The 20672-nt window shown below is 34.6% G+C and overlaps 1 protein-coding gene across 2 annotated transcripts in view; it reads left to right on the forward strand.

Annotated features, from left to right (window-relative positions):
• ATAD1 (ATPase family AAA domain containing 1) overlaps window positions 1–20672 on the forward strand; it is a 66394-nt gene that overhangs the window by 26356 nt on the left and 19366 nt on the right. Inside the window, exons 3-6 of one of the 2 annotated variants that reach the window (XM_023225171.2) lie at window positions 73–171; window positions 2427–2547; window positions 8181–8381; window positions 15314–15420. In XM_023225171.2, coding sequence (XP_023080939.1) covers window positions 73–171; window positions 2427–2547; window positions 8181–8381; window positions 15314–15420 — 528 coding nt within the window. The remainder of the gene's footprint in view (window positions 1–72; window positions 172–2426; window positions 2548–8180; window positions 8382–15313; window positions 15421–20672) is intronic. The other variant, XM_023225172.2, reaches the window with a different exon arrangement.

Genomic DNA, 20672 nt, shown 5'->3' on the forward strand with positions numbered 1-20672 from the left:
ACATATATCTATTTCGAAGTGCCAGTATCTAAATATCAAGTCAAAGGAGGTTGTTTGTTCTTTTCGTTCTAGGCAGAAAAACTAATGAAGCAAATTGGTGTGAAAAATGTGAAGCTCTCAGAATATGAAATGAGTATTGCTGCTCACTTAGTAGACCCTCTTAATATGCATGTATGTATCTTTAATCTTATTTAAGATTTTTTTGTGGAGGTGGGGGTGGGTTCTAGCATTTTGTGTCAGGGGTCCTAAAGATCATGGCCGGGTCAAAAGTCATTGATTCTCTAGTCAAGATCAAAAGTCATTGATTCTCTAGGCTGAATCATAAGACTTGGCATATAGTTGTATTCCTGTATATGATTTATTACACTGAAAAGATACAAGGCAAAATCAGCAAAGGGAAGGTGGCATGGGATGAAGTCTAAAGGAAGCCAGGCACAAGATTCAAACTGGAGTCACCCAGTGCTTAATTAGTGCATCCAATTGTGACAACACATGTGCAATGTTGTCACCAGGAAAGCTCACTGGAGACTCAGTCTCCCACATATTTATTGGGGGCTGGTTATATAGATTCCCTCTTCCCTTAAATGTACCAAAATTCTAGACTCCCAGAAGGAAAATGGTTTCACCATAAACCATATTGTTTGCACAAACAGTTTAGGCACAGTGAGCTGTTCTTGTCAAGAAATGGTGGGACTCTCCTGAAATCTAAGTTCCCACATGCCAGCCAAGGGCCAGTCTTGCAGGTATGCCTTCCCAAAGGATAACAGTCTCAGGCCTACTTTGTTAACTCTTTTTCTCTACATGTTTGTTTAGTAAAACTTTTATATATTTGCCTTTGTGGTATATAAAGCATACTGCTTTAAGTCATGTGGATGTTTGTTTTATGGAGTTTAAACCTAGATTTTCATAATATGGTATAACACAGGATACTGAATCCCAGGTTTTCCGTTAATGGCCTTGGCAAATAATTTTCTCTTTGAGTCTCAGTTCCCTCATGTGTAATCTAGAGATAATAAACCTGCTTTACCTACTTCATAAGGATTATTTTGAGGATGAGCTTGATGTAATGTATAAGATCCTATATGAATATTTTGTAATGATAGTTATACATTTATAAATTCTATAAATAGAATATATTTCCCTAATACATTAATGATATATTGCTATAAATAAATAGAATGAAATAGCCCCATCTCCAAATCTAGAAAATAAAAGTCTGCAGTGTCTTAATATCTATGTAAACAGAGACATACACACACCCTAGAATTAAGCCTGCATTTGAATTTGATTTATAGATTTACAATGGCACCTTATTGGAACCCTACTTATATTAATTTCTGAATAAATCTGTACTAGCAGACTTAGTTTTTTGTTGCAGTTACAATGAAAGTTTTTTTTTTTTTTTTTCAGATCTGGCTGCTGGTTTGCACCTTTTCTTTTTATCATTTTTTTTTTTTTACATTATGAAGGAAATGAATCTATTGTAAAGTATTGCTTCTGATTGGCCCCAACTCCAGCTCCTTTACTGTGCCATTGCTTTCAGGACAAGTTGAATCAGGTTTTTCTTGTCTATTTTGAGAATATGTATGCCCTGTTTTTATTTATAGAGATACTTCCTTAAGTTTTAACATAGATTTAATTTTTTTTTTTTTTTTTCCCGAGAGGGAGTCTCGCTCTGTCACCCAGGCTGGAGTGCAGTGGCGTGATCTTGGCTCACTGCAACCTCCGCCTCCTGGTTTCAGGCGATTCTCCTGCCTCAGCCTCCCAAGTAGCTGGGACTGCAGGTGCCCGCCACCACACCCGGTTAATTTATTTATTTATTTTTTTGTAGTTTTAGTAGAGACGGGGCTCACCATGTTGGCCAGGCTGGTCCCGAACTCCTGACCTCGAGTGATCTGCTCACTTGGCCTCCCATGGTGCTGGGATTACAAGCGTGAGTGACCACGCCTGGCCCATAGGTTTACTTTTGATGGATAAAATTCAGAAGGCATGTTTTGTAAGACCTTATTTCTAAAATTAATTTCTGTGGTGCTTGACAACATCCTGTATAAAATAGGTACATTCCTGATGAGCTCTTTCCCATTAGCCAGTGCTAAATTATGTCTCAGGTGGTTCTCAATATTCTTGTGGCAGAGTATTTCCTCCTTATAAGTGGAATGAATTTAGCTTATTAGACCCTTGCAGATTTTTGAGTACCTGACTTACAGATTTTTAATCATAGATAGTTGACTATTAAATTCCTTTTTCCATTTTCATAGCAGTTTATTTCATTATTGCTTGGAAAAGTCTTTACTCATGTTAATATATGATTTTAACTTACTTATGTATAATTATCACATTAACATTTGCTATTTTGGGAGGGTTCTTTTTTACTTTAGTGAGTGTACATTTGTAGTAAAATTCATGTTGACCTTAACTTTTGCCAGGTTACTTGGAGTGATATAGCAGGTTTAGATGATGTCATTACGGATCTGAAAGACACAGTCATCTTACCTATCAAAAAGAAACATTTGTTTGAGAATTCCAGGCTTCTGCAACCTCCAAAAGGTATGGTAAAGGTATATATTTGCTGAAAGCATTAAAATCCTAGAAAACATTGAAACTTCCTGCATTGTGGAACTAGTTTTTGTGAAATCAGATTCTCAAGAAGATGCTGAGATCTAGGTGAACAATTTCTTAAAATAATTGCTCATTCTTTAGCATCTGAAATTGAGATAAACTTTTTCCCTGTATTTACATGTTAAAATACTTGTTAAAATAATCTCCTTCAATTTCATTTCTCTTACTTCCAAGTAAATTAAAATTTGAAAAATCAAGATTAAAGAAAAATTCAAAGTCATAATAAAAGATTTTTGTTTTGTTTTGTTTTCAAGCCAAGACATTTTTTTCTTGTTTCACAACTCCAACGATCTTATTTTTAGAATGTAATGATTCTTTTTCAGGAAATATTGATCTGCAGATGAACTAGAAATTAAATATTTCATTTTGATGGAGATGTTTGCTTATTCAAAATCACTTTGAAAGTCTTGGAACACAAGAATTGAATGTGCTTATAACTGTATCATTAAGTGTAATTCTTGTTCATTCAAATATTTCTTTTCCTCTTTTCTTTTCTTTTCTTTTCTTTTCTTTTCTCTTCTCTTCTTTTCGAGATGGGGTCTCACTCTGTCACCCGAGTTGAAATGCAGTGGCATAATCTTGGCTCACTTCAGCTACGCCTCTCTGGCTCAAGTGATCCTCCCACCTGAGCCTCCTGAGTAGCTGGGACCACAGGCATGTGCCAGCACGCCTGGCTCTTTTTTTATATTTTTGGTAATGACGGGGTTTCACCATATTGCTCAGGCTGGTCTTGAACTCCTGAGTTCAAGTTCTTCACCTGCCTTGGCCTCCCTGTGTGTTGGGATTACAGGCGTGAGCCATCGTTCCCAGCTTGTGCAAATATTTCTGTCATGCTTAACGCTTGTTAAAGGTGATTCGGATATAGTGTACATAATTTACAGTGAGAGATATATGTGTGTGTTACTATGGCATTCAGATCCTAATTCCACGAGATAGCTTATTTTCATCTAGCAGAAGCTCCTGTCTAATGTATTGCCAAAACTATATGGGTTTGATATATGTTGTTAGTCAAGATGGAACTCAAATTATTAGTCACATTGATTTTTCAAAAAAGTGGATCTTTAAAAATATCGCAATAGCATTATGTATGTTTAAATTATAATGCTTATAATCTTTCTAAATTTACAGCTATATCAATAAAATGCATTAATTTACATATCAAAGGTAACTGAAGCCTATACTTGTACATTTTTATGCACTACATAATTTTTGTTTCTGTTTAGTGAAGATGACAGTTAACAGCAAAAATGACATGTTCTTTTATTATTAAAACAACAAAGCTATTAGGTATTTCTTTTTGTTTTCTGAAATAACAACACTACTTATAGTTTTTCCTAACAAAACACTTTTAGTTTTTGTGATTTCCCCCCCCCAAAAAAGTTTTTGAATGATTATTTGAGCCCAGATCAAAAATGTATGGCCATAGTCGGATTATTTAGTTAAGTCTTTACTACCCTTTTCCAGGTTATTTGTAGTCTGAACAAAAAATAACTTTTCTGCATTTTTAGTTCTCAATTTGACAATGCTAGTGAATTTAGGAAAGTAAAATACTCTTTATATGCTGTTAGAGAAAGCTTCTTTTTTTCATAAGTGATATCTTAAATCAGGTAATTGGGTGATTTCTCCAGTTGGACTTGGTTTAAAGACCCAGTTAGCAGAGTTGATACCAAATTATGGAGGGAATACTTCAAAAGTTATATGTAAATTTGCTTCTTGTTTGAAAGCATTGTCTAATTTAAAAGTTACATGAATATTTTCTGATTATATAAAGTGTTGCTATTTGAACTTTTTCACCTTTATGTTTTTGGACAATTTTTAATCAAGAATAACAGTTTTGAAGATCATTAATTTACGTTTGACCCTCAACATAAATTGGATATTAGTGTGTAGAAGCAGAGTGTAAAATCAGATGCATCCTTATTTGTTCCATTTTGGGACTGGAAATAGGTTACCTAGGTTGGAATTATTGACAATTTTATGTTATCCTTATACAGTTTATTGCTATCTGAGCTGAAAGTGATCACTGCTTCACATAGACTACAAAAAGATAATTGGAGAGTGACTGTGCAGTATCTATGCAGTGCATGAGGTCATATGTAACTATTGTGTATAGATACAAAGTTGAAGCTAATGCACACCATCATGCCACTAATTGATGAGAGGGAAATGGGGGCACACGTAAGATACTGATGGTTATATAAAAAAAAAAATGATTTTCCCCCCAAACGTTTAAAAATTTACAACAGTTAAAATTCCAACAAAATCCATCTGAATACCATATGGCTTCCTCTGTAAACTTTCTGAATTCTGTATTGTTATTTTGGTATATAAATTTTATTATATTTGTGAATGTTATACTTCATGCTTTGGTGCATTCTTTAAAATGTGAATAACCTAAGGAAAAAAATAATTTTAAAAATAGATTTTCTGAGGTTATAAAGACCCATATTCTTCTCAAGTACTTTATATATAAGTAGATCTAATTTATATATTTTTGCATCATTTGGACAAATTTTATATTAAAGCTGATAAACTGTTGTCCAAAAAAGAAAAATAATCACTATTAAGGTGGAATATTAGTCACAAATGAGGATTATCTCAAATTTGGATTTGTTTGTCCCAGTACTTTTTTTCTTCCTTATCCTTTTTTTTTGAGACAGAGTCTTACTCTCTCTCCCAGGCTGGAGTGCAGTGGTGTGACCATAGCCCACTGCTGCAGCCTCCTGGGTTCAAATGATCCTCCTGCCTCTCGGTCCTGAATAGCTGGAACTGCAAGGCATGTACCAACCATGTCTGCCTAATGTTTTAATTTTTTGTAGAGACAGGGTCTCACTTTGTGGCCCAGGCTAGTCTTGAACTCCTGGGGTCAAGTTATCCTCCTGCCTTGGCATCCCAAAGTGTTGGGATTACAGGTGTGAGCCACTATGCCCAGCCTCTTCCTAAATCTTTTATTTGCATGTAGCACTTACTAAGTAAAGCCATTACCAAATACATCCATCTTAAAAAGGGATTTAAATTTTTAAGCCTCTATAAAGCGTAAGATAATAAACACAGTTTTTATTTGTTGAAATTGGTTATAAAACTATCAGATTAAGCTCAAAGAACTAATTTAAAGGTTGCAAAGCTAGTAATTAAAGCCAAATGCCTCACATTCATTTGCAGTACTCATTTGTCACCCATCATAAATATTATCACTGTGGAGACCATTTTAGGAAAGTATGTAGAAAAGGTACCACTCTAAATAATGTTATCTCTAGACTGACTGATAATGTGTCAAACAAGCCAACGTGAATTTTAGTGTAACTTTTTTCTTTTTGAGATGGAGTCTCGCTCTGTTGCCCACGCTGGAGTGCAATAGCGCAGTCTGGGCTCACTGCAAACTCTGCCTCTGTCCAAGAGATTCTTCTAACTCAGCCTCCCGAATAGCTGGGAACACAGGCGTGCACCACCATGCCTGGCTGATTTTTTGTATTTTAATAGAGTCAGGGTTTCACCGTATTACCTAGGATGGTCTCAATCTCCTCACCTTGTGATCTGCCCACCTCAGCCTCCCAAAGTGCTGGGATTACAGGCGTGAGCCACAGGAGTGGGGATAAAGCAGTTTACTGAATAACTGTAAGGCTAACACTTATGTAACTACTACATAGGTCAAGGAGGGGATATTGACAGCTCCTGTACTTTATTTGTTATAGCCTATCCCCAGAAAGTTAGGATAGCCAAAAGCTTTCTTTGCATATTGTATCTTTAGGCACTCCAGACGCTCATAACTGCTCGGTTAATAACACTAATTGTAATCCTTGAAAAAGAATATTTGGAAAAACTTCATCCTGCTAAGACGTAACAAAACCGAACTACTAGAAAGGAAATATTCCAAGTGATAAATGAATAATTTGAAACAAACACAACATTCTAAAAGTACTGAATATGTTTATGAAGTGGTAGAGTAGCTACAAAGTCAACAGAATATGGAGGCTTTTGCATAAATACTTTGTTCTAAAACCCTGAAATTTAATTTAGTTTTTAAGAAAGTACTAAGTGTAACAGTATAAAAACCCAGAGATTTAAGTTACATGTGTATAAAAGTTTTCTAATAGATATGCATTCTATATTAAATTATGTGATCAAAATGATGAAATTAATGATAATTCCAAGTATCTGCAAACAAGTGGTTTTAGATTACTATTCTGTGTTGTTTCATATGAACCATCCAAAAGAAAAGTGTCAGTAGAAGATTCAAATTATAACTGACTTAACCAAATTTTAAGCACCTAAGTGAACTTAGCTAAAATTTGCAGAATGCTTGAAAATACAATTAACATGTATTGGTAAAGCTTATGGATTTAAATGTAAACGTCAGCTTTGGAAAAGTTTAGTAGGATTAAACTTGGATTAGTTGCTGTTAGAACTTGAATCTTCAAGAATTATGAAGACCAGTAGAAGATTCTACGTATGCTTGAGGAGGAGCTTGAACATTATTTTGAAGTGTTTGATGTGAAAAATAAAATTGCTAGAGTTATGGAATCAGGTGCAGATTTCTTATTTTTTTAAAAAAATGGAGATATTTTTGGGAAATTTCATACAAAATTATTTTTCTTCTCATTTTGAATTTTATTTTTATTATAAGAAAATTTTGGGCTCCTCCAGATTGCTTCCAGTTTACCCTAGCATGCCATCTATATAGATGGCATTTTAAAAAATAATGTTTCATAGGAAAAGTTGAGTTTTTAATTAAGCAAATATTTTGAGAGGTCTGCCTATTACAGTTTTTGTTAGGGCTGTCTGTAGATGGTTTATTTTAGTAACCATCGTAGTACTAAGTTTAGGTACCAAATCATGTAGTACTGAATTTAGTAATTTAGTAAAATTATAATTTTAGTATTATATATTTAATATTATTAAATTTAGAAAATGCTATCTCATTTTAGTTGAGAAACAGTTGGTGGTGGTTCCCAAAATGTTCAAGTGTTACCTTAAATTGTATTTAGCAGCAAAATGCTGTTGATGGAGACCATAAGTTAATAATATAGTTTTATTCTTTGGAAATTAAAACAGGAGTGACTGATAATTTCTGTTTCTTTTAGGAAAAGATTATCAGTTTGGAAAAAGGCACATGTCCTTTGGCTAAAACTTAATCTGTGAGCAACAGCAAAACAGTGTTTGCCACAATCTGTTTTGAAGTTGTTTACCTTCTGTAGGCTAATATCAAAGCACTGTGGTGCTTTGTTTGTTTGTGAAGGTGGAGGGCCTTAGATGATTTTGTTTATCAACTGTTAATAAAGTGGTATGAATTTGGATGTCAAGGTGAGCATTTAAACTGAACATTTTCGTGAAGGGAGAGGGCACAGGATGCTGTCATCACCAAATACATGCTCTTAACTGACACTGAACTTAGAACATGGCATCTTGCTTTCTCCTGTCTTAACTACTATAAACAAGGTTAAATAAAAGCAGGATTGAATATTGGGAAAGTTTTTTGTGGAAAGAGTTAATATTCTATTGATTGTCATATAAATTAAAGCAAAGATCCCCTTAACGGCAATAAATAACATATTCATTCCCAGGTGTTCTTCTCTATGGGCCTCCAGGCTGTGGTAAAACGTTGATTGCCAAGGCCACTGCCAAAGAAGCAGGCTGTCGATTTATTAACCTTCAGCCTTCGACACTGACTGACAAGTGGTATGGAGAATCTCAAAAATTGGCTGCTGCTGTCTTCTCCCTTGCCATAAAGCTACAACCATCCATCATCTTTATAGATGAAATAGGTATGCTATGTTTTCTATATGAGTATTTTTAAAGGCCATTTTTAAAGATATTTAGATAACCAGACTTAGTTTTTAACATTTATTAGGCCATATTAATAAAACAACGTAACCAACATCATAATATGCTATGTATAATTTCTGTGTTGTAGAATGAACCATAGACTATATATTCCCCTACTTGATAGGTATGTTTTTCTGTCTTTTCTCTGTTACAAACAGTATGCAGTGGACATCCATGTACATGTTTTCTCATGTATATATGTTTGCCCAAGAAAGATAGCTAGAAGTTGAATCATTTGGTTGTGTGGATGTATCTGTCTTCAATCTCATTAGGATTACCAGTTCTTTAAAGTTATTATACCTATTTATGTTTTCCTGCTTGGTAGTAAATTTGGGCATCTTTTAGCATGGCGACTAGTCATTTGGGTTTTCTTATTTGTGAATTCTCAGTATTTCTTTGGAGTTATTTGTAGTTTTATTTTGTTGATGTTTATTATGATTACACCTATTTTCTAGTTTGTTTATCTTTGTTTCTGATTTTTTTTTTTTTTTTTTTTTACAGTTGTCTATAGTCAGTATTTTTCCTTTGTGGTTTATACTTTTTGTATCTGGTTTACAAATACCTTCACTATCCCCATAAATGTTCTCTTTTTAAAAATTATATATAGCATGAGATAGGAATCTAATTTCATTCTTTCCAGAAAGACAGCAAACTAGACTATCCTTTGCTGTATGTCATGACTTTTATATTAATGGACTCTTGCTACATTTTATGGATTTATTTTTGTTTTGTTCCTGGTATGATGTATATTGTAAATATGTATAGTTATACAGTATTATTAGTGTTGGGATATATATTTATATAACTTTATTACTGTACTTTTGAATTATATTTTATTATAGTTACATTTAGTATGATAGGCTAGTTAAACATGTAGACAGAAAAACAGATACAGATATATAGTATAGCTTTGTTTTGGTTACTGTTTGCTTTATGTATCTTTTCTCATCAGTTTACTCCAGTTATTTTGGTGTTTTGGTGTGCATCTTGAATAGAGGAACATATAGCTAGTTTTTTGTTTTTGTTCTTGTTTTTTTTTTAAGACAGCATCTCACTCTGTTACCCAGGCTGGAATGCAGTGGCATGATTATGGCTCACTGCAGCTCAACCTCCCCAGGCTCAAGTGAACCTTCCACCTCAGCCTCCTGAGTAGCTGGGACCACAGGTGTGTGCTACTACACCCCACTAATTTTTGTAGAGTCAGGATTTCTCCATGTTGCCCAGGATGGTCTAAAACTTGGGGCCAAGTGATCTGCCCCGCCTTGGCCTCCCAAAGCATTGGGATTACAGGTGTGATCCACCACACCTGGCCTATTAGCTATATTTTCTAAAAATTGTAATCTAAGCTTCCCTTTAACTGGGAAGTATGATTAGTTTGATTTTATTATGATAGCTGAGATAATTCAGATTTCTTTTTTTTATTTTTATTTTTTCACACTCTGTCACCCAGGCTGGATTGCAGTGGCACAATCATGGCTCTTTGCAGCCTTGACCTCCCCAGCTCAAGTAATCCTCCTACCTCAGCCTTCCAAATAGCTGAGAATATAGGCGTGTGCCACCATGCCCTGCTAATGTTTTAATTTTTTTGTAGAGATGAGGTCTTACAATGTTCCCTAGATTGGCCCCAAACTCCTGAGCTCAACTGATCCTCCTGCTTCGGCCTCCTAAAGTGCAAGGATTATGCCACCTAGCTGGTTTGTTTCTGCTATATTAGTTTTTGCTTTTAATTTACCAGTCTAGTAGACTTTTTTGCTTTATTCCCTTTTTCTTGCTACAGGTTTAGAAGTTATACATTCTTTTACTTTAGTGAAATGTTTGGAATATCAACTTAAAAGTCAAAGATAATCTCTACCCTCCTCCCAAATAATTCACAGAGAACTTAGAACTCTTAGGTAGTAATAATACCTCATCTCTTACATGTTATTGTTAAACATTTTATTTTTCTTATACCTTCTATATTGTTTTATACTGGCATTGCTTATTTAGTGCCACGTTTGCTAGGTTTTTGGCTCACCATTGCTTCTTTGATCTTGTCTTTTCTGGATTTAACTTTGTTTTTACTGAAGTCTTTCAAAGTTCTTTCAGCAAAGGTTGTATAAAGAGTAAATTCTTCCTGCGTGTGAAAATGTGTTAATTCTACCTTCTCTCTTGAATGATACAGAGTAACTTTCAGCATCTTAAACCTACAATTCCATTGCATTCTAATCTTTCTAATCTTGTTGCTTTTGAGAATTCTCCTTATTGCCCTATATTTGTAAGTAATCTATCCTTTCTTTCTAGTTGCTGTTAGATTTTTATGTCATTCTGCTATTTAAGTGTGGTTTTCTTCTAGGTCTGCATTTATTTTCATTTAGCCTGCTAAGCCTTACGGTGGTTTATCTGAGGATGTGTGACTTTCATTAATTCTGGAAGATTTCTCAGCCATTGTATATCTTTGCATGTTGCAATGCTCCCATTAAAAAAAAACAACAACAATTCTCAGGCCAGGTGTGGTGGCTCACATCTGTAATCCCACCACTTGGAGAGGCCAAGGCAGGAGGTTTCCTTGAATCCAGTAATTCGAGACCAGCCTGGACAACATGTGAGACCCCGTATCTACAAAAAAAAATACAAAAATTAGCCGGGTATGGTAATGCATGCCTCTAGTCCCAGCTACTTGGGAGGCTGAGGTGAGAGGATCACTTGAGCCCAGGAGATTGAGGATATTCAGTGAGCCAAGGTCATGCCCCTGCACTGCAGCCTGGGCAACAGAGCAAGACCCCATCTTCAAAAAAAAAAATTCTTCATCTCTTTCCTTTTGAGTCATTTTTACAGTTCCTCATTTAGTTGTATACTATATTTCATCAATTCTAAGACATACTTTTTTTTTTTTTTTACATTTTAGCATCTTCAAAATTGGGAGAGCATGTTACAATTGAGTTGGCAGCATTTTAAGTTTCTTGTTGGTACATAAAATAATGGTACAACTTAAAAATAATTCAATTTTTGAGTAGGCTATAAAAAGCAATTCTTTCCTTGGCTATATTTAATCTTTCTACCATTGGGTTTGTTTTTTGTTTATTATATTTGAACTTTAGACATTCTGCTTGGTTCCTTATAAAATGTTTCCCTTTTTTATTGTAGCTTGCTCTTTTAGAATTTCAATCCCTTTTATATCTTTAGAATTTTAAGCATATTATTTTTGTACAGTTTTTGAATTGCTCTTTTCTGAAATTCTAATTTTACTTTATGTTGACTCTTTTTTTATATAGTGGTTTGTTTCCTTGTGTCATTTGTAACATTAGATGGCTTTAGGCTTGTTTTTATGTGAGAATTATTTGTTGCCTAAGAAGATCCAGAATACTTTTTCAGTCCTCTGCTTAGAACTTCAGGGGTCTGATCGTTCAAAACCAATTTTAGATAATTTCTCAGTTTGTGTCTTCCCGGACTGAATGGTGGTACAAATTTAGACTTCATACCTGAAAGAGACTCCCCATGGTCCTAGTTTTTTATGTGTAAGGAGGACATTTTACCCCTCAGAGCCCAGGCAAAGATGGACAAGTTTCCTTGTACAGTGATGAGCAGAATTTTTTTTTCTTGTCTACCCTTTCTGTGAGTGTTAATCCTTCCAAGCATCTTGGCTTCAGCCTGTATGCATACCTGCTGTGTATACAGACACACAGTGGCATAATCACGTCAAGGTTTTCCAACTCTTATGTTCAGTGCCACTTTTTTCTGAACTCTGGGATTTTTTTTCTTTGTTTCTTGCAACCTCATATCTTCATTAACCTTTTCTAAAATACATTAATAGTCTTTCTTTTTAATAATGGTTTTAAGTTTGCAGAATTGAGCAGAAATCATATGGAGAGTTCCCATATGCCCCTCCCCCAGATGTATACTTTCTCCTAGTATTAATACTAGCATAAGACATTTATTAATGAACTAGTATTGATACATTGTAATTAACCAAAGTCCATGGTTTAAGGTTCATTCTTTGTGTTGTACAGTTCTTTGGGCTTTGACAAAGCATAATGTTTTTGATTTATCATTACAGTCTCATACACAATAGTATCAAATATTTGTCCTTCCCTTTTCGTCCCAAACTGCTGGCATATGCTGATCTTTTTTAATGTCTCTATAGTTGTACCTTTTCTGTAATGTTATAGTTGGAATCATACAATATGTAATCTTTTCATACTGACTTCTTTCCCTTAACAATATGCATTTAAGTTTCCTCTACATCTTTTCATGATTTGATAGCTTATTTTTATTGCTAAGTAATACTCTATTATGTAGATGAACCACAGTTAGTTTTTTCATTCATCTATTAAATGACACCTTGTTTTGGGCAGTTAGGAGTAATGCTGCTGACAGCATCATGTGTAGGTTTTCCTGTGGAAACAGGTTGCATCTCAATTGGGTAGAATACCTAGGAGTAAAACAGCTGGCTCATATGGTAAAACAATGTTTAGCTTTGTAAGAAACTAGCAAGCGGTCTTCCAAAGGGGCTGTACCATTTTGCATTTCCACCAGCAATAACTGAGGTTCCTGTTGCTATACATCTTCTCTAGCATTTGGTTTTACTAATTTGGGGGATTTTAGTTATTGTAATAGGTATATAGGTATCTAATAGTTTACCATTTTTTGAATTTGCATTTTCGTAATGACATGATATTGAGCATTGTTTCATATGCTTATTTGTCATCTGTGTATCTTTGTTGAGGTGTTTGTTCAAATCTTTTGCCCATTTTAAAACAACTGTAATGTTTTTTATTGTCTGACTTTTTAATTTCTTAATTGGTACATAATAATTGTACATATGTATGAGGTACTTATGCAATGAGTAAATCAGGCTAATTGGAATATCCATCACCTCGAAGATGTATCATTTATTTGTATTGGGAACAACAATTAGGTTATTATCTTATTGTTGAACTTGAAGAATTCTTTTTATATTTTGGGTCCAAGTCCTTTACCAGGTATGTGTTTGCAAATATTTTTTGCCAGTCTGTGGCTTGTCATTTCATTTCCTTAGCAGTATCTTTCACATAGCAGGAATTTTATTTTATTTTTATTTTTATTTTGTTTTGTTTTATTTTATTTTGTTTATTTTGTATATTTTTTTGAGACCGAGTTTCACTCTTGTTGCCCAGGCTGGGGTGCAGTGGTGTGATCTCAGGTCACTGCAATCTCTGTCTCCTGGATTCAAGTGATTCTCCTGCCTCAGCCTTCCAAGTAGCTGGGATTACTGGCATTTGCCACTGTGCCTAGCCAATTTTGTATTTTTAGTAGAGATGAGGTTTCACCATATTGTTCAGGCTGGTCTCAAACTTCTGACTTCAAGTGATCCACCTGCCTCGGCCTCCCCAAGTACTAGGATTACAGGTGTGAGCCACTGTGCCCAGCCAGGAATTTTAAGTCCAACTTACACATTTATTTTTGATGAATCATGCTTTTGGTGTTACATATAAAAATTAATCACCAAGTCCAAGGTCACCTAGATTTTCTTCTATATTATTTCCTAGAAGTTTTAGAATTTTGTGTTCTACATGCACATTTGTGATGTATTTTGTGTTAATTTTTGTGAAAACTACAAAGTCTGTGTCAATTTTTTTGCTTATGAATGTCCAGTTGCTCCAGCACCATTTGTCAGATGTGCATATACTTTAAAAAAAAAAAAGCACCTTTCAATCTTATATTATAAAAGAAAATTGTTTTCCCCTTTTTAAAAAAAATCATTTCGTGTTCATTGTAGATAATTTGGAAGACAGAAAATAAAAGAGAAAGTTAAACTTGTCCTTAAATCCATCCCTGAGCTATATAACACAACGTAATTAGCATTTTTGTATAGTTCCATAAAAGCTTTTTTACCATGTATAACATGTGTATGTGCATTCCAGCATATATGTTTTAAATCATTTTCTGTCCTACATTTTTCTGCTTAATAGTGTTTTACACATTTTTCCGTGTCGTTTTTGTTTATTACTAGGAAACTGCATGAGAAAAAAGTATGCGACCCCATAACTAAGAACACAGTGGGTTCAGGTGACCTAGAAAGTTAAGAGGCAAAATGCACAGGCTTTCCTCTGAGATTCCACATAACTTCTCCAGCCTCTCAGTACTAGATCCTTCATTTTTCTTACGTATGTTGTCATGAATGTATTTTTAGAGAAGAAATGAAAATTATGAATGATCGTGTTTTAATTTGCCTAATAATTTACCAAGTTTATTGTATCAGAATAATGTCTAAAACACATAGCCCAATTTCTTTGTAATCTTTCATAAAGTTTTCAGCTTTAAAACAATTTTTTCTTTTATTTTCATTTTTCTTAATTGACATAATTACACATATTTATGGGGTACAGAGTGACATTTCAATGATCACTATAGTATATAGTGATCGGATCAGGGTAATTAGAATACCCATCATCTCAAACGTTTTTCATTTCCATATGTTAGGAACATTTGAAATTACATAAAGAGTAAATAAAATAAGGCTAGGCATGGGGGCTTATGCCTGTAATCCCAGCACTTTAAGAGGCCGAGGCAGGAGAATCACTTGAGGCCAGGAGTTCAAGACCAGCCTTGGCAACATAGTGAGACCTGTCTCTACAGAAAATAAAAAAAAAGTTAGCTAGGCATGGTGGCACGTACCTGTAGTTCTAGCTACTCGAGAGGCTGAGGCAGGAGTATCACTTAAGCCTGGGAGTTTGAGGTTGCAGTGTGCTGTAATTGCGCCATTGCACCCCAGCCTGGGCAACAGAGTGAGACCCTGTCTCAAAAAAAAAAAAAAAAAAATAGGGTAAATAATTAATTCTTAATTTCTAAGGTTAAGGACCTTTTACTTCTAGATTATTCTTAATTTCTAAGGTTAAGGACCTTTTGCTTCTAGACTCCTTTCTACGAAACCGTTCAAGTTCTGACCATGAAGCTACAGCCATGATGAAAGCTCAGTTTATGAGTCTCTGGGATGGATTGGATACTGATCACAGCTGCCAGGTATTTGAATAAAATCTACCCTCAACTTGTGTTGGTTTTTTTGTTCTTAATAGAAAATTTGCTGGACTACTTCTTATGCTTTTGTACAAACTTTTTTCATAATTATGTACACTTATGACTAAGTGATAAGGATCCAAAAGAATATGTTTTGTATAAACTTTATCCAATTTGAGGACTTCATGTTTACCAAAACATTAGTAGATTGACTAAATGCCTGAAACAGACACAACAGAAGAGAAAACACCAGAGTAAAGCCTGTCCTTGGAATTTTCAGAACCTACAGTGCTAAGGAGAGGAAGTGACTAGTGTCCGTGGGTATTGTGTACATTTTTTAAAAATCTGTTCTTTCTCTTTTCCTTGACTCTTACTTGACTTTTACCGTAATTCCTTATAGTCTTTACTCTCAATTCTTAGTCACATCCCTGATTTTCATTTGACAGAGTTCATTAGTAGCTGAAACTGACAACACTTTCTCACTTCTTGTCACCTAAGCCTATCTTTAGGATCCCAATTTTATACAAGACAGACTTGTATCCTAGGCTTTGTCTCTTCCTCCTGTATGGCTATGAAACCATAGCTTGTTCCCTTGTTATGTGAACAAATAGAAAGAGCTTTATTTTTCAGTTTTCCTCTTTAGGTTCCCAGTTTTCATTTAGTTTTTGGCCTCTGAATATTCCATGCTTTCTTGTCAGGTCAGTGGTTTAAAAGAAGGTTAAAAAGAAGTTAATCTGGCATGTTTGTTTTTTCAGCCAGATTGCTGGAAATAAACGTCCTAGAACCATTTTCCTTTTTTTTTTTTTCTTTTTTTCAAATGAATCACTTATATCTCATGGAAAAGTTAACAGTGTTCTTTTTGTTTTTTTAACTTTAGTATTTTCTGCTTTTTTTTTTTTTTTGAGATGGAGTCTTGCTGTTGCCCAGGCTGGAGTGCGATCTCCGCTCACTGCAACCTCCACCTTACAGGTTCAAGCGGTTCTCCTGCTTCAGCCTCCCAAGTAGCTAGGGTTACAAGACGTGCACCACCATGCCCAACTAATTTTTGTATTTTTAGTAGAGACTGGGTTTCACTATGTTGGCCAGGCTAGTCTCGAACTCCTGACCTCAGGTGATCCACCCACCTCACCTTCCCGAAGTGCTGGGATTTATAGGCATGACCCACTGCGCCCGGCCAACTTTAGTATTTCCTATTTTGTAATCTGTTTTTGCCTTTTTTAAAAAAAGTATTATATTTAGAATTACTTCTTTAAAATTCGGTTATTATTTCTTCAATTATTGTTTATTCTCCATGTTTTATCTCCTTCTGGAATGCCAGTTGGATATATGTAGGACCTTATTTCTATTTCATGTTTTGTTTTGTTTTGTTGAGACAGGGTCTCGCTCTGTTGCCCAATGCAGTGGCGTGAACATGGCTCTCACTGCAACCTCAGCCTCCTGGGCTCGAGTGATTCTCCTGCCTCAGCACCCCAAGTCTCTGGGACTACAGGTGCACGCAACTGCACATGGCTAATTTTGCTGTTTTTTTTTGGCAGAGACAGAGTTTCATTAACTTGCTCAGGCTGGTCTTGAACTCCTGAGCTCAAGCAGTCTGCCCGCTTTGGCCTCCCAAATTTAGCTGGCATTACAGACTAAGCCACTGTGCCTGGCCTATTTCATGTCTTTTTTAACATCTCTTTCATATTTTCTGTCTTCTTGTGCTATGTCCTGGATAATTTCTTTTCCTTTCTTCTGGTTCATTTGAAGTTCTTCTACTATCTGACTCTTTCATTGAGCTTATTATTTCAAGTATTATATTTTTCAGTTTTAGAAATTCTTCCAGATTGTTTTTCAAATCTATCAGGTCAGTTTTGATAGGCTCTTGCTTATTACTCATGTTTCTAATTGGATTAGAAAATCAGAACCCTGGCATCAACAAGCTGTGTGACCTTGGCCAAATTTTATAATCACTCTGTATCTGTATAGGGAGAATAATATCTATAAAAAGGGAGAATAGTACCTACCTCAGAACTGTTACGAGGAATTAATCTGAGGAAGTACATAGGCTCTACCACCAGCCTTAGCTTAATTCCTTTACTTCTTTGCAAAATTGTAGGTTAATTTATTTGAGTCTTTTAAATATTTTCTTTTTGTGGCCAGAGGGCTTAAGGATCCCTTAAGCCCACCACATTAGCATAAGTCAAAAGTCTAAACAACATCATTCTCAAGAAGAAAATTAAGCCACATGTCCTTCTCCTACATTATGTTTGTGAAGGTATAGTTTATTACAAGGAACACATCCTTTAGTTTTTGTTGAATGGTTAGAGAAAAAACATAACATAGATGAATTTAGGTAACATTAATAGAAACATTTTTCATAATAATTGGTTTTGATAAATCTGTAGGGTTTATCAATGGGACTCGTGTACAGGTTGCCAAAAACTAATTATTCTCCCTGAAAAATAATACTTAAAGCACTTAGACAATTGGATAGTTAGCCCATGTAAGAGAAAATATCTTAATATTATGTACCCTGTCAGAGCATAGTGTTCAGTTATTTTCAGCAGGGGATATAGCAGCAATTGGATGAAGTATTCTCCAGAGCCACTTCATCCAGAGCTCCACAGTGTGATTCTGGTACAGCGTAACTTACAACAGAGTTTTCAGAACCAAAATTCCTTACTGCACTAATAGCAATTACAGTTTTCATTATGATGAGTTTTGATTTGAGAGAGCAAATGAAGATGCTGCTTTTTTATTAAACTGCAGTCACTTTTTAACCTTTATTGTATTTTGGGGGGGTTAAAATTGATATTATTAATTTTGAGTAGTAGTTTTAGACATATTCTACTTTCATATGAACCAGTTAGCTCTTCTCTAGAATTGTCTTTTCTATGATTATGGATAGAGCCCAGTACCCTAGCTAGCTTTCTTATAATATGGTCACCAAGGAAATAGAAATAGAGAACGGCTCAATGAAACCCGTCACTGTTTCTGGAAACCTTAGTAACTGATGACATATTTTTCATCTTGAGAGACACGAGACATAAAAGATAGGGTTTTTCGGGTATTCATTGATGAAGTTAAAAGTTTTGAGATGTAAATTTAAGTCTGATTATTTTAAATATGAAATGGTAAAATTATCTTCATGTTTTAAGATTTTTTTTTAACTTTTATTTTAAATTCAGGGGTACATGTGCAGGTTTGTTACATAGATAAACTTGTGCCTTGGGGGTTTGTTGTACAGATTATTTCATACCTAGGTATTAAGCCTAGTACCCATTAGTTATTTTTCCTGATCTTCTCCCTCTTCCAGATGAAGCTGGAGGCCATGATTCTTAGCAAATGAATGCAGGAACAGAAAATAAAGATTTTTTTTAAAGTTTGAACAACTAACACCTAAAAGGAGCATTGCTTTCGTTTCTGAAGTAGTAAAAAATTACTGTCACTTCCTGTTTTAAATTTTAGCTCATTTGTATTGAATTAATATATATGAAAAAGTTCTCTGCTTTTGCTGCTTAAAATCACTCCTTAAAATTTGCTTCTTTATGTAAAACTACAAGTGATTTCAATCACTTTTGTTTTTTCATGAGTATCTGTTATACATAGTCAGTGTTCCAAGTTTTACTAGTTTTATTTGGATTCCTTGATTGTTTTTTAGTATTCCATCCTCTCTGCTGGCTTTTAAATTTTGTTTTGCTTTGTCCTGTGTTTCTTCAAATGCTGACCATTTCCCTTTTTTTTTCCCCGAAATATTGACTTAACCACAGTGCCTTTTATGATTTTTTTTCCTTATACTCATTCATTATCTTATGCTTTTAGTTCATTCACCCACTTTTAAGATTTGTGTGTTTTAAATTTGGAAGAAATTTTTTCTTTTCTATTAATTTTATTGAGTTGTAGAAAGTCAATAAAGAGGCTGGGCATGGTATTTCACATCTGTAATCCCAGCACTTTGGGAGGCTGAGGGGGGAGGATCACTTGAGCCCAGAGGTTTCAGACCAGTATAGGCAACATAGTGAGACCTCGTCTCTACTAAAGACAGACAAATCAGCTAGGCACAGTGGCATGTGCCTGTAGTCTCAGCTACTCAGAAGGCAGGAGGATTGCTTGAGCCCAGGAGATTGAGGCTATAGTGAGCCATGTGGGTGGCACTGCACTCCTACCTGGGATACAGAGTAAGACTCTGTCTTCAAAAAAAAGAAAGAAAGAAAATAAAGAAAAATAGGTATAAGCATTAATATTTTGATTTTAGGACCACTTAACACAAATACAAACTTGCATTATGTTGTGTTGTGAAAGTAACATTTTTCAAATTTGTGTTTATATTTTCTTCCTCTAGGTGGCAAACTCTCACAGTTAATTGAAAATAATTGGGCTCTGAGGCTCCTGAATGTCATTCAATGTAGAGTAGAAGTAGAATATAAGATTTGGATTATTTCAGAAATGTAAAACCTCTTAGGGAGAAATAAGATAATGTTAGAGAAATGTATTTCCATGGAATACCAATAAATTTCACTTTGGATAGCAGATGTGTATTGTTATTGGGTTATACTGAAGTATCAACAGTAAAGGTAATATTGACGTCCTTCAGAAATTAACTTGTTTTATATATCTTTGTTTTTATTTGTGTTTATTTTTAAAGTTCCTTTTTTTTTTTTTTTAATCTCTGCATCCTTTATAAATAAGTGACGTAGACCTAGAAGTTGGCAGGGCTGCCAGCATTTTTAAAAAGAATTCTTCCCAGCATTTTGATGTTTGCTTATACTCTGTTATCTTTGTTTAAAGTTGGATTACTTGAGACTTTATTTCGCATTGAGAAGATATCACCTGCAGTAGGGATAGTACCATGGGACGATGGTGTGAAATATAAGAAAAAGTACACAGTATCTATTACAGTTACCAGAATCTTCAGACTTACTAAGGGGAAATGATTCTCTCTATATAATATTATTTAAGGACTTGAATTATCCCCCCCATACTCCCAAAATGTATACCCAAACTATAACATAATGGCTTTCAGTCATTCAACATGTGTTCATTAAACAACCATATTTTGAAAAATACAATAGTTTTTTAAAAGCAAATTTTAATAATTCTTTAGTAGCTATTTGCAACTGAACATTACGTATTTTAATTACTAGAAAGATATGAAGTGAAATGCATTAGTTTTCCAGTTTCGCTATTATTTGATTTATTTAGGATTAACTTAAATTTATACCTGTAAATAGTTGAATAATAGTGAATAAGACGATTTAGTTAAGATACCACTTGAATTT

This window comes from Piliocolobus tephrosceles, chromosome 9, assembly GCF_002776525.5.
Source record: "Piliocolobus tephrosceles isolate RC106 chromosome 9, ASM277652v3, whole genome shotgun sequence".
Lineage (NCBI taxonomy): Eukaryota > Metazoa > Chordata > Mammalia > Primates > Cercopithecidae > Piliocolobus > Piliocolobus tephrosceles.